Below are 12,787 nucleotides of genomic sequence, written 5' to 3'. Positions count from 1 at the left end.
ATGTATTATTCATTTTGAAAAATGAAAAATTACATATTCAAAAAAAAAGTGATAATACTTTTTATATGTCTGATCTATTAATTGACATTGTCATATTCCGTTGAAAGATTTTGAAAATATAAACATTGAAAAAAACAAAATCAATTGATCGAAGTGAACATTTAAATTTCAAACCTTCTTTTTTACTTCTGTTTATTTATTTATTGATTTTATTTTTTGTGATCTGTTAACGATATAAGAATTAGTATGAAATGTTTATTATCTATGCAAATTTAGTAGTCTTTCCTCTTTTTTTTCAAATTTATTTCAGATTTATTATCAAAATGTAATTATTTCACAGTTTAAACATTATAATTAGTCTATTTCGTGTTAATTTAATAATGTTAAATTATTTTTAAGATATATAAGTGATAAAGAAAAATTTCAATATAAGTTACTTGTTGGCTTAACATGAAATTATTCAAAATATTACGGAAAATTTTGAATGTTTTAACATTGTTTTGTTATCATATCATCAGACAAAATTATTTATACATTACTGTTTACATTAATAACTCGAATAAATTCCAACTAATTAATAAACTTTAATATAAACAGCGATTTATTTATTAATTCAATTATTTAATTAGCAAATATTGCATAAATTTTGTTAATCATTTCCAATTGATATGATATTCAGCAAATATTGGTTGTTTGTCTAACAAGTAAATGATATCTTCTCGATAATAATAATAGCAATAATTTCTTCAACAATATTAACATTAAAATACATGAAAATAAACTTATTATTTTCATTTATTATTATCATTATTATTATTATTGATTATTATCATTGTTATTGCTATTGTTATTGTCATTATCATTATTATTATTATTATTGCTATCAGTTATTATTATTATCATTAATACTATAATTATATTATTTTATTATTTTTTATTATTTTTTATTATTATTTTATTTTTATTTTATTTTATTTTTTTATTTTTATTTTATTTTTTTTATTATTATTTTTTATATTATTATCATTGTTATTGCTATTGTTATTGTCATTATCATTATTATTATTATTATTGCTATCAGTTATTATTATTATCATTAATACTATAATTGTCATTATCATTACTATTATTATCATTATTAATTAATGTTATATAATGAGTGAAGGGAAGTAATAATTGTACAGGAAAATGTGATGTTTACAGAATTTGTATATGCCAATAATAATGCTTATTGATACTAATATTGGTGAGAAATTATATTGATTTTTTTATTATCATTACCTTTTGTCTAACAATGACTAATAGTGTGACTTTATATTCATATTTGTTTACATATTAATGATTTGATAATTTATGAAAAAAAAATCACAACATGTCGTCAATAAGTTATGCCATAACTTTTCATCTTGGCATTAAGCATTGTTTTTTTTTTATTATAAAAATGTGTAACAATAATTCTTAATCTTTCATTCAAACAACGATCTTTAATTTTCAATCAGAATTGTTATATTTGTTTACAAAAAAAGCAAATTATTTGACCTTCCGTTTCAAGGCAAATGTGACTTTATATTCAAAATGGCATTAGACCTTCAATCTTCAATCACAGTTGTTATATTTGTCTACAAAAAAAAAAAAAAAAAAACAGCAAATTATTTCAGAAATTTATGCCTGAAAAATTTACAACCAAAATTTTCGTGAAAAAATTTCACTCCTCTTTTTTATGAATTTAAAAATTTGTAAACGACTTGTTGGAAATAAAGTATTTCATTTTGGGCAGTGGGCAAACTGCCAAACTGCTGTTATTGCTGCTAAAAAAATTTGAAGCGAAATTGAGAAGTTTGCAAGGTAGTTGTTTGGTTGGTTTCTTTTTTTTTTAACTTATTACAATTGATTCTTTTTTTTTTTCAGTTTATCGTGATTAATTATCACAATTATTCCGAATATGAAAAAAATTTTTCATTTATGAAATGATATCATTGATAACATTGATAGAAACTGTTTATCACTGACATGAATATGATAAGTTAGTATTCCTTATCAGTGGTATTATTTATTTAGCATTACTTTATTATTATTTATTGATGATATTCTATGCTTGTTTGTGATTAAGCATTTAGCTAAAAGAAAAAATAAGAATGAATAATTTTGAAAATTTTACAAATAAATATCACAGTTTTTTCCTCTTCCTTTTTTTTAAGTATTTGATTAATTGCTTTATTTTCATTGCTTATTTTTTCTTGCATTCGAAACAAAGATCTTCAAAGAAAAAAAAAGAAATGGTGGTTATAAATAATAATGCTTACATCTACAATATATATGAATGTAAACTTTTTTTAGTGATTCATAATGAATCATTATTGTTCCAAAAAATTCATCCTCCTTCCTGTCCTTTTCCATTTTTTTCTTCTTTTACTAATAATTTTAATCATTCATTTACTTATCTCTTTGCTTTTATTTATTTATTTATATGCTTAATTATTTATTAACCCTCTTTCATTCTTCACTTCTTTTACTAAACGTTTTTGCTTTTATTTGTTTATTTATTTATATGTTTAATTATTTTCTATGCATTTATTTTCATTTGTTTGTTATTATTAATTGTTGACGTTATTGGTAGCACATTACGAATATCACTTGTACGGTATAGTATAAATCGAACTTACAGTATTGTTAATGAATAAGTTAATAGTAGGTTTTTTTATAATTGATAAATTTTTGCATCATTTTTTTCTTTACTATATTAAAGTTTTTTTTATTGTCAATATCGTTGTGGTGGAAGAACTCAGTATTTTTGATAACACGATTAATTTTTTCAAATTTCTTATAAAATCGTCATATTTTTCATTGTCTGTTATTATCGTGAAGAATTATCGCAATGTAAACATTGTAGTTCTTGCATTTTGAGGATTTTATAAAAGATTGCTAGATGATACATAAAAGTATTACCTTAAAAATTTCCTGGTTTTATTTAACAAATTTTCGGGTTAACATAAAATATATATATATAATTCGAAATCAATGTGATTTTCTTGATTTCAAAATACAAAAAATGATATCGAAAAGTTCAATAAAAAATTTGAATTCCAGTTATTCAATTCGAATGATTAATTTTTCAGTTCTAATGGATTCAGAATTGGACGAAGTTGAGATTGTTTTTGCACAGAAGTTAGCATCCGGTGAGCCGATCATTCGTCGACGAGCATTTCGAACACTATGTGATTGGATTCGAACTGAATCAGCCAAGCGAGGTTTGTTTTTTTTTCTCAGTTTTTTTTACTAATTTACTTATTATTAGATAGAATCGCTAGTATTATCAAAACACATGCGATGTGCTTAAAAAGCTTATATCACCTTTCTGTTGACTTCATGAAAAGTTTTTCACAGCATCTGATAAGATAGTTTAGAAAAGTTATCATTAAAAAAAAGTAAAACCTCATAATGATAACCATTATGCTGTGGAATCACTTCGATTTTTTTAGCGATATTCAAGGATTGATTAGTTGATCAGGTTGAAAAAGACGAGATAGAAAAAGTAGAATGTTAATAATACTATAAATTGAGCTAAATAATGAAGTCAGATTCTTACTTTTCTTTCTTTCAGAATTTGATTATAAAGCGATGTCACATTTGACGAAAGGGTTGCATTATGCAATGTGGATGCAAGATAAAATGTTATGGCAAGAGCAACTTGCTGATAACATTGCTTCTTTGATAAATTTATTTGAAAGAGAAAAGGAATCTGTTTCGTTCATCAAATCTATGTTAGTAACAATTTCTAATGAATGGCCACGAATCGATCGTTGGAGAATGGATAAGTTTCTTATGGTTAGTCTCTCTCCCTCTCTCTGCTTTAATTATTTGGAGAAAATGTAATTTTATAAATGATTGAAAGTGGTGAGGAAATCATTGATAAAATTAAAGTTAGTTAAACTATCAATAGAAGCTTAGCTACAAATTAACTTATAGAAGAATTATTAATTTACATTGGAGTATAAGCAAACTAGTGACGATGTGCTTTTATTTTTTACTTTCACTTTTATTCTTCTAGAATTTATTATTCCCAGTCACTAAAGTGTTATCTAACTTTGGTGAGGAATGTATTAAGCTGAAGTACAAATATTTACTTTTAATAGAAAAAAAATATATTAATCTGTGATGCTGATCTGAAATTCTAAGTTCCAATTCATTTTACTTTGTATTTCTGAGTAGTAGAATATTTTTTCACAGTATTATGTAACCATTCAAGGAAACAGTAGTAACTTGGATTATAATTCTATAAATTGGTATAATCAACCAAATTTGCATGACATTTTTGTTGTTTGTCATAAGTTTTGTTGATCTTTGATGATCTTGTTATCATTTCAGATTTTCAGTATTGCTTTTTTGCTTGCTGTTTTAGCCATTTTTTTTTTTTTTTAATCTGTGTATTTAAAAAAATGGGATTGTAAAATTACTGAATGCTTCTGGATTTAATAATATTAAAATAAATATAATGATTGCAGTTGATACGTCGTCTTGTTCGTGCTCTTTTCCATCGATTACGTTCGAAGGATTGGAAAACAACAATTACTGATATGTATATCAGTGCTTTCAAAGATTGTGTTATTTCAAATGGTTAGATATAAAGTTTCACTTTAAAGAAAAAAGATAAAAAAAATTTTAATATAGAGGCAAATAAGCAAGCAACAAATCTTTGGTCAGCTACTTCTATTTCTTTTTTATAAACACATTTTTTCCATATTTGTCTTTTTCACATTTTTTCTTTTTCAGATAAATCATTTTCGGAAGGACTGAAATTTCATTTCGCATCCGTTTATTTGGATGAATTAGATGGTGCCGGTTAGTTTTTATGTTTAAAATTTTTTTTTCTCTCTCCATTTATTTATCTATTTGTACTGATTAATTTTTGCTATAAACATCAAAACTCTAGAAATTTTTCATTGGTATTTTTGAAAATTATGGATTTTTTTTCTTTTTCAGGTGGCTTGGGACGAGATCAGGTAACGGAACTTTTGAAACCATACGCTGAGCTTCTTGGTGATGGAAAAATATCGTAAGTTGTTCCCTACTATCATAGTAATTTATACGAACTAAACTTATATAGATTTTATCTTTAATAGATTGTAATAATACTTTTTCATAGCGATTTTACTGTCATTTTTCGTCTTGCTTTGGTTTCTTCCTTTTTTTTTTAATTAACTTTAATATAAGATATTAGTGAGTAGTGAACTTCTTTTAAAGAATTGTCATGTGCTCGGAGTTTTTCATCTCATCATTTTTGAAGTCTTATTATATCGAACAATGGGACAATTCTTATTTCCAATTTTCTTATGTTAATTATGAATAAAAATAATTATAAAAACAATCACTGCCTAAAAATATACCATAGAGAGCACTAAAGTTCGTAACATATTTTCCTCGAATAATATCTGTGACATAGCCTTTATTGTATTATTCGTCAAAGGTAGTCAATCAGTTTAATGCTGTTCATTTAATATTTTTAGGAATTATCTTTTTGATTCCATTATACAAGAAATATTCCTATCAATTTTACATCAATATGCTGAAGACAAAGTGGGGAAGAATGGAGCTGATGAATTAGCTACAGAAAGTGCTAGTGATCAAGGGATTAAAGTAAATTTCTGAAAGCTGTTCTTTTTTTGTCAATAAGTTTTAAAGCATTATTGTTTTAATTACATCGCTTAGAATTTCTGCTTAATTTTCATTTAGCTTTAATTGAGCTCATATTCTAAAATGTATTATAGCATTGGCTATCCGTTGTAATAACTGTATAAACATTAAAATACAACTTTAATTTGAATATAAATTTTGTATTTTAGTTCGATTATGCAGAAATAAGTCAATTATTGCTTGAAATTGGGAAGAAACCTGGCGTAAAAAGTGCTCGCAGAAAACGATTATATGATGTATCAAAAAAGTAAATATTATTAGTATGGAATTTGTCCATGTATTTATTAATTTCAACAATTTAAAAAATAAATAAAATATACTGACTGTGAAGATATGATTTCAAGAATTATAGAATTTCTATAAAATACGAAAAATAAATCAATCAGATTTATTCAGCTAATACTTTCTCTTCTCAGTGTTTCATTTTTCTCATCTTTTTTCTTTTTTTTTTTTTTACAAATAATTTTTTTATTTTAAAGGGACACTGAGACGACCTATGCAAATATAATGGAGCATTGCTCAGATTATATTAGTCTTTAGAAATAGTAATGAAATGAAGGAAAGTCATAAAATTTTTTGTTGAGTATTTATATGCTGAAATATAAATTGATGTAAAATATATGATTTTGAAGATTTAAAGCAGTTGAAAATGGTGAGATTCCCTTTGTTATGGTTACAAAAGCACAAACACGATTGAGGACAGATATACCAAAGTCTGAAATAGTAAGCGCTGTTTCACGACTTATGAATGAAGTGGAAAAAGACAAATTAATGAACAAGAAAGCAAAATTGGCTTTAAAAAAGAAAGCATCATTGAGGTAATTTGTTTGTTTTCAAACGTTTTGAATTTTGGTTCATAATGAATTATGAAAAAAATATCAGGAATAAAGATTAAGAAATTGTTTTTTTTTTTTCGAATTATATTTTATTACATTACCTGCTATGTTTTTTCATCTAAAAAAATTTGTGAATTTTTTTCAGAATTATTCTCCTATCCTTTTTAATCTACATATTTTTAGGAGTGCTTCTCAACCTACGAAAGTCCTTAGAAGTACTAAGAAAACGAAGATTGATAAAAAAATGCGCCACCGAAGTGGTGTGATTCGTAAAAAGCGCAAGCAACAAAAGCTCTGAAGTGTCAAATATTTATTGAAATATTTCTTTGACTGTATTGGCATGTTTTTAATGTTTTTTTTTTTTTTTTTCTCTTTTCTTTAGATCAGAAAAATCTAATAAAAAAGGAAGTTTGAAGTTGCAACAATACCAGCTATAAAATAGTTTGATGTTAGTCAGAAAAGTTGGAAAATAAAAGTGGGATAAGTTCTATTCGAATTGCCATTTCCTTTCGGTATCATTTTACGAAAAATGTTGTAATTTGAAAAGGTGTCTTTGTTTCTATTTCACTAAATTTTTTCAAGTGAGTTAAAAATTTTAATCTGAGAAATATATTGTCTAAATATTTTTCATGAAGCATTTTATACTACAATTTATTGCCATTTATCAAAATTGTTTCCTTTTTTTTTCTGCTTAATAAATTTGTTGAATTATATTTTCAATAACAAATGATTATTTTTGCGATTACTTTTGCGAACATAATCCCTTTTTTTAAAAAAATTTATTTTGTATCATTACTATAGGATTTGTATATCTTTAAAGAAAAAATTGAACTATAAATCAAATATTTATTTTACAGAGTAATTTACAAATGTTTATATTGAATACAACGTATCGTAATTGCATGAACGTTTCACTCTCTATTACTCTCATATTTCTTGAATTACTTTCAAAAAAAAAAAAAATAAATATCACCTGATGCTTCACACATTTCATTAATCATTTCGAATTTTAAACACATATGAGGTTTGATGAAATGTAACAAACATTTTCATCATATCTGTTAGTTATTATTAAAATTTTATGATAGACAAAGAAGTATAGCACATTCAAATATTCATTTTAATTTAATAAATTATTGTGTTAAACTTTCTTATTCATTCTATATTTTTGAGTATGAAAATGGTACTGGAATGAAGTAAAATAATAAATTATTCATTTTCTTATTTTAATAGATAAAAGAAATGCTTAGGTATAGAAATGGAAATCGGAAATCAAAAATAACACTAGGCATTTGATTTTTAACAAAATTTGCTGAATTAAAAAAAAAAATCCATTAGACTATTTAGTTTTTCGCAAGATTACAATAACATAAGCTCATTACCATTAAATCATCTTAGGTTTTTAATTGTCTTAGATTAAATTATCTTAGATGGTGCTAGTTATATTTATCAGTATATGCATAGTTTTGTTATTTTTCAATAAATAGATATTACACATAAAATATTGCACATGTAGATTCATCAGTTAATAATCTTAATACATGGAAAAAGAAAGTTAATAAATTTAGATTATCATTTTTCATGTATTTAAGGAATTAGGAAAAAAGAAAAACGGTCGTCTTTACGACTGATTAAATTTATGTGTTCCATTTGAAATGCTATTTTTGTCATCATTTGATTGCCAAAGCTTCACAAGTACCTAAATTAAGAGAAATTAAATAAATTTATGCTTCGTCCACTAATTACTTAGATAATTTTTATGAATTCATGAATTCCTTCTCTCTCTTTACTTACAATTCTTCCTGTTCTATAAGAATTATTTTTTGCTAAATTTTTGAAAAGAATGAAACAATGCCAATTATTTAACAGTTCTACCTATATCAATAATAATGGGTACTCTTGCTAAAATTTTTACTCATAATTATAATGTAAGAAAAAATATATTCCAATATTTATGTTTTATAGTTAGCTGAAGTATTACCATAGTTTTGAGAGAATTTGTAACTATGCTATTTAACGAATATTAATGTTAGAAAGAAACAATCTTACCTTCTCATTTACGTATCCTGTTTCAGGTACTGAATCTGGACTTTCTTCCTTTGAATTGCTAGGAATTATCATATCTTTTTTCTCCGCACTGCTTCGAAGAGATGGCATCTAAAATTTTATCAATGGAATTTGGAATTTTCAAAAATTTTTTGTTTTCAAAATTTTTGTGATGTTGTACTTCATTTTCCAAATGCATAAATGATAAATAAAACGCAATTTTGGAAATGAATGTGTAAGATTTTTGTCGCGCCACAATATTTCATCTTTATTGTTAAAAGGATATAAGAAATTTTCATGCTTATATTTGTTAATATCTTTTCATTTGTTTAATTCAATTATAAAATATATAAAAGTATATTCCTCTCCTTATTTTACCATCATGGTAAATATTTTGAACTATATTGTATAAATATAAATGTAGTAATGCCTAAATAAACATATGTATTGTATATATCATCCTAATTACTTATGCATTTAATACAAAGTAAGATTTAAAATTGATAATGAAATTTCCTTCACCCTAAAAAACATCAATTACTTTGCTTAAATTTATGTCTCCAGTAATTTTTTGAAGGAAAAAATAGTACTTGAAGTCAATTTTTTCAAATAATTCTCAAAATATTGATTAAATATTTTGCAAATTAGATTAACCTACTTCATGATGTTTGTTTTTGCAATGAACCGCTAGATGACGACGTTCGCTGCATCGTTTGTCGCATGTTCCGCATGCAAAAGCAAGCTCTGAGATGCCAAGATGTCGTCGACGATGTTTTACAAATGCAGCTCGATTTTTCAATGGTTTTGCGCAAACATTGCATAGAATTGAGCTGTTTTTCTGTTTTGAAATATAAAAATTCAAAAATATTGCATAATGAATTTATAAATAGAAGTTCATAAATAGAACATATCATAAGTTCATTTTGCAAACCAATCACAGTGCAATATAATGACCACTTTTAGATAGCATAAAATACAATGAGACATTTTTTAAAAGTTTTGCATAAATGAAAAATAATTCAACTATACCAGTTTTAATAAAAAATAGACTATGATTTGGGAAATTTACCAGAATTTTTATCAGAAAAACAACAAATAATTTGCATTTGGCATATATCTTGATAACGCTTCGTTCTTTAAATCAAACCTATTTAGATATTTTCATCTGATTAGTATTTAAATTAATACTTGAAATTTCAATGATTGAAATTCCAGTTGAAAGTTTGAAATAGATTATGGATTAAGTTAAATTTATAGCAAACTTAGTAATATCTAACATTTTCAGTACGATTTGCACTTCGGGTTCGTTTATCAGTATTATTATTCAACTGATTAGGCACTCGTTGATTGCACTGCTGAGGATTAGGTACATTCTGCATACTGCAATATATTTCTCCTTTAGATAAAGTTCCAATGAATGAAAAGTTTTGAAAAAAAAAAAGTTTAACAAAATGACATGAAATTACCTGTTATTCGCTGTTTTAATCTTATCCAACATATCTCCCATAATTTTTTGTAAATCATCAGCAGATATTGGCAGATCATGAGCAGATAAATTCAAGTTTGCAACTGGACTAATAGCCAATAACGGATTAACCAACAAACTCCATAATACATTGGTAAAGAGAGGAAGGATCAAATTAGGCTAAAAAGCATCAAATTAAAGGATTTAAAAAAAAAAAAAAAAAAAAAATAAAGGATTTAAAAAAAATATCGTATGGATAAAAAGAGAGAGGAAAAGAGACTACTGACACAAATGAAGTAACCTTGAAATAGGACATGAATTGAATTCGAGATAAATTTGAAAATTAGATTGGCAATTACAAAAACTGATATTATTTGATAACTATAAATAACTATAGGCTATAAAGTTGGAATTACATATAAATCACTTATTACACTGCTTTTCATATACTAAATTAATCAATTATTATATTGTTTTTCCATGTTTTAAGTAAATATCATTAAGACATTCTCTTGCTAATAAGTTGAAGTGAGAAATTTCAAAGCAACCTGTTCTTCAAGGAAATGTTTGAGAGCATCTTTTGTTGCATTATATTGGATCTCATATACAAGCATTAATTCATTAAAAAGAGGTATTTCGAGCAAAGACGCCAAGTCGATCATGGATTGATTGAGAAACTGAAAAAACAAAGTCATTCTATAAAATATTGATTACTTTTAGGATTTCATTAATACATTAATGTTTGCCATTAGCTTATTTCATTTCTATTTTAAACCTATGTTAACTTAAGAACCAGAAGAGCTATGCCAAAGAATAGCAAATTTGAAATTTGATTATTCTATTCATATAATTACAAGAGATCACACTCAACAATAATTCAAGTTCAAATCTTTTTACCGGTTTCCATCTATTTTTCAACCATGAATTAATTTCGTAAACTGTATATTAAGAAAAAAAAATAATAAAAAATAGGTAAAATGATTTTTGCTTACTTCAATTTGATACAAATTTTTTTATTCATGCAATGATTACAAATTTTATGTTTTTACAATTTTAAACTTGGTTGACCATTAAAGAACTGATTGGGAAAAACACTGATGAAAACCAATTTCTCGTAATTTCCTATACCTCTTTCATCTTTTTGGCACTATTTTTTGTTTTTGGTATAGTAAATTTTAAAAATTTTGCTCATATCAACAATAAAATATGATAAGTTTTACTTAAAATTATTTGATAATCATTTATATTATTAGTAGAATAACATTATTATCAATTACATTGTTACTGGTATTTGAAGATTGTGGTTGATTATCAACTTTTGAAGTACTATTATTATCGCTTGCAAATGCTGATATATGCTGTTGTTGATTGCTATTAGCCATTAATAACTGCAAAACACAATGTTAATTATCCAGAAATGAAAATATCAGCACTTATCAAATAAATTACTTTATCAGGTACTCTTAAAATTTCCAGTTTATTTTAACTCCTTGATTACCAAAAATTAAGAGAATCATGTCTAAAGAAAATTTATCCGTTCTTTTTTTTTTTCCTTTTTTTGAAAAATTTGATCAGATTTCTAATTATGAATTAATAATTTTTGATTTCTTAAATACTAAAATAAAAATCAAAAAATGGAACTAACTAAACCTATCACTTAGCTAACAATCAATGACATCAATTTTTTGTATGTAAAGCTGAAACGGAACAAACCTTCGTTGCAGCTAACAACCGATGAAACAAGAAAGAAATGTATAATTGACGATAATGAAGAGCAACTCGATAACGCCGTAAAACTTCGAGCTGTAGATGACTGAGACTGAGCATACTTCCTTTCCTGATATGCAAATTTTGATTAGTCAAAACTATGAACATATTCTGGATATATACAGAAAGAGAGAGGGAGAAGGAGAAAGAGGTAGAAAGGGATAGTTATACTTACAATCAACCAATCACAATTACTAAAGATTCTACCTCATTACAAAACATATTACTGCTATTGTAATCAAAAATGAATTTTGTAAGGAATTTTGCATAATGATTGTTATAGGTAATATCGAGAAGGTATATCGTTACTATTATTCAAATATTGTTACAAATGTAAGTTTTGTTGTAAATATCACCAAAATACACCTTAACAGTTTCTTCTATAGATAATAAACAAAAATAGCACCATCACAACTCAGATAATCATCATAAGCAATAGATTATTCTATAGCTATGCTATGGCAACCTGAAGAGGTACCATTCAATCATAGGTTCCATCATAGATTGCTGTCACTATAGCTTAAATACTACCATAAACATAATTTCTGCCATCAATATTATAAAAGTAGTGCTACCGTAACTAGGATGGTACCACAAATACAGCTACTATTACTATCATTAGCTACCATTAGCGCACCACAATTATTAGATACCACCATTATTATTAAATGCCACCAGAACTACAGGTTTCGTCATAGACATTAATCACCAAAGCTATTTAATAATAAAAATATTACCGCAAATATGCTAACAACCGGATTATTAGCATATCTAACCGGAAGAGCTAGTCTTCCGGTCTGTTCAAGTTGAAGATAAAAATACTAAAAGTACTATCAGAACAGCTTATCAACTAGATTTATCGCAATAAGCAATCATCAAATTTCGAACAGATATATAGAACAGCGAACGTGCAATTTCGAAAAATGAATTTGAAATTAAAGGCGCCAATTTGTGGGACAATTTCTCTTGGAATGAATTACAG

At 25.4% G+C, this 12,787-nt stretch overlaps 2 protein-coding genes across 3 annotated transcripts; one reads left to right on the top strand and one right to left on the bottom strand.

Moving 5' to 3' along the window:
• Window positions 1-3,121: 3,121 nt before the first annotated feature.
• On the top strand, window positions 3,122-6,825 carry Bm2820 (Nucleolar protein,Nop52 containing protein; the record flags this gene model as incomplete). The annotated part of the gene is made up of 9 exons (XM_043081519.1): window positions 3,122-3,248; window positions 3,602-3,825; window positions 4,503-4,614; window positions 4,771-4,839; window positions 4,981-5,053; window positions 5,505-5,634; window positions 5,841-5,938; window positions 6,324-6,509; window positions 6,711-6,825. The coding sequence occupies 9 exons, from the start codon at window positions 3,122-3,124 to the stop codon at window positions 6,823-6,825; spliced, it is 1,134 nt and encodes a 377-aa protein (XP_042937453.1).
• A 1,323-nt stretch (window positions 6,826-8,148) lies between these two features.
• Window positions 8,149-11,865, bottom strand: Bm12308 (Zinc finger, C2H2 type family protein; the record flags this gene model as incomplete). 2 transcript variants are annotated; one of them, XM_001902186.2, is made up of 8 exons in its annotated part: window positions 8,149-8,226; window positions 8,577-8,684; window positions 9,232-9,411; window positions 9,851-9,953; window positions 10,040-10,218; window positions 10,587-10,715; window positions 11,316-11,426; window positions 11,752-11,865. In XM_001902186.2, the coding sequence occupies 8 exons, from the start codon at window positions 11,863-11,865 to the stop codon at window positions 8,149-8,151; spliced, it is 1,002 nt and encodes a 333-aa protein (XP_001902221.2). The 2 variants fall into 2 exon arrangements, with proteins under 2 accessions (XP_001902221.2, XP_042937452.1); XM_043081518.1 differs by lacking the exons at window positions 8,149-8,226; window positions 8,577-8,684; window positions 9,232-9,411; window positions 11,316-11,426; window positions 11,752-11,865 and having other exon boundaries at window positions 9,836-9,953; window positions 10,587-10,700.
• Window positions 11,866-12,787: the final 922 nt, after the last annotated feature.

The sequence above is a fragment of the Brugia malayi genome (assembly GCF_000002995.4).
Source record: "Brugia malayi strain FR3 genome assembly, contig: Bm_v4_Chr4_scaffold_001, whole genome shotgun sequence".
NCBI lineage: Eukaryota > Metazoa > Nematoda > Chromadorea > Rhabditida > Onchocercidae > Brugia > Brugia malayi.
Note: the sequence above shows the minus strand (reverse complement) of the source record. Positions and strands in the feature narration are given on the sequence as shown.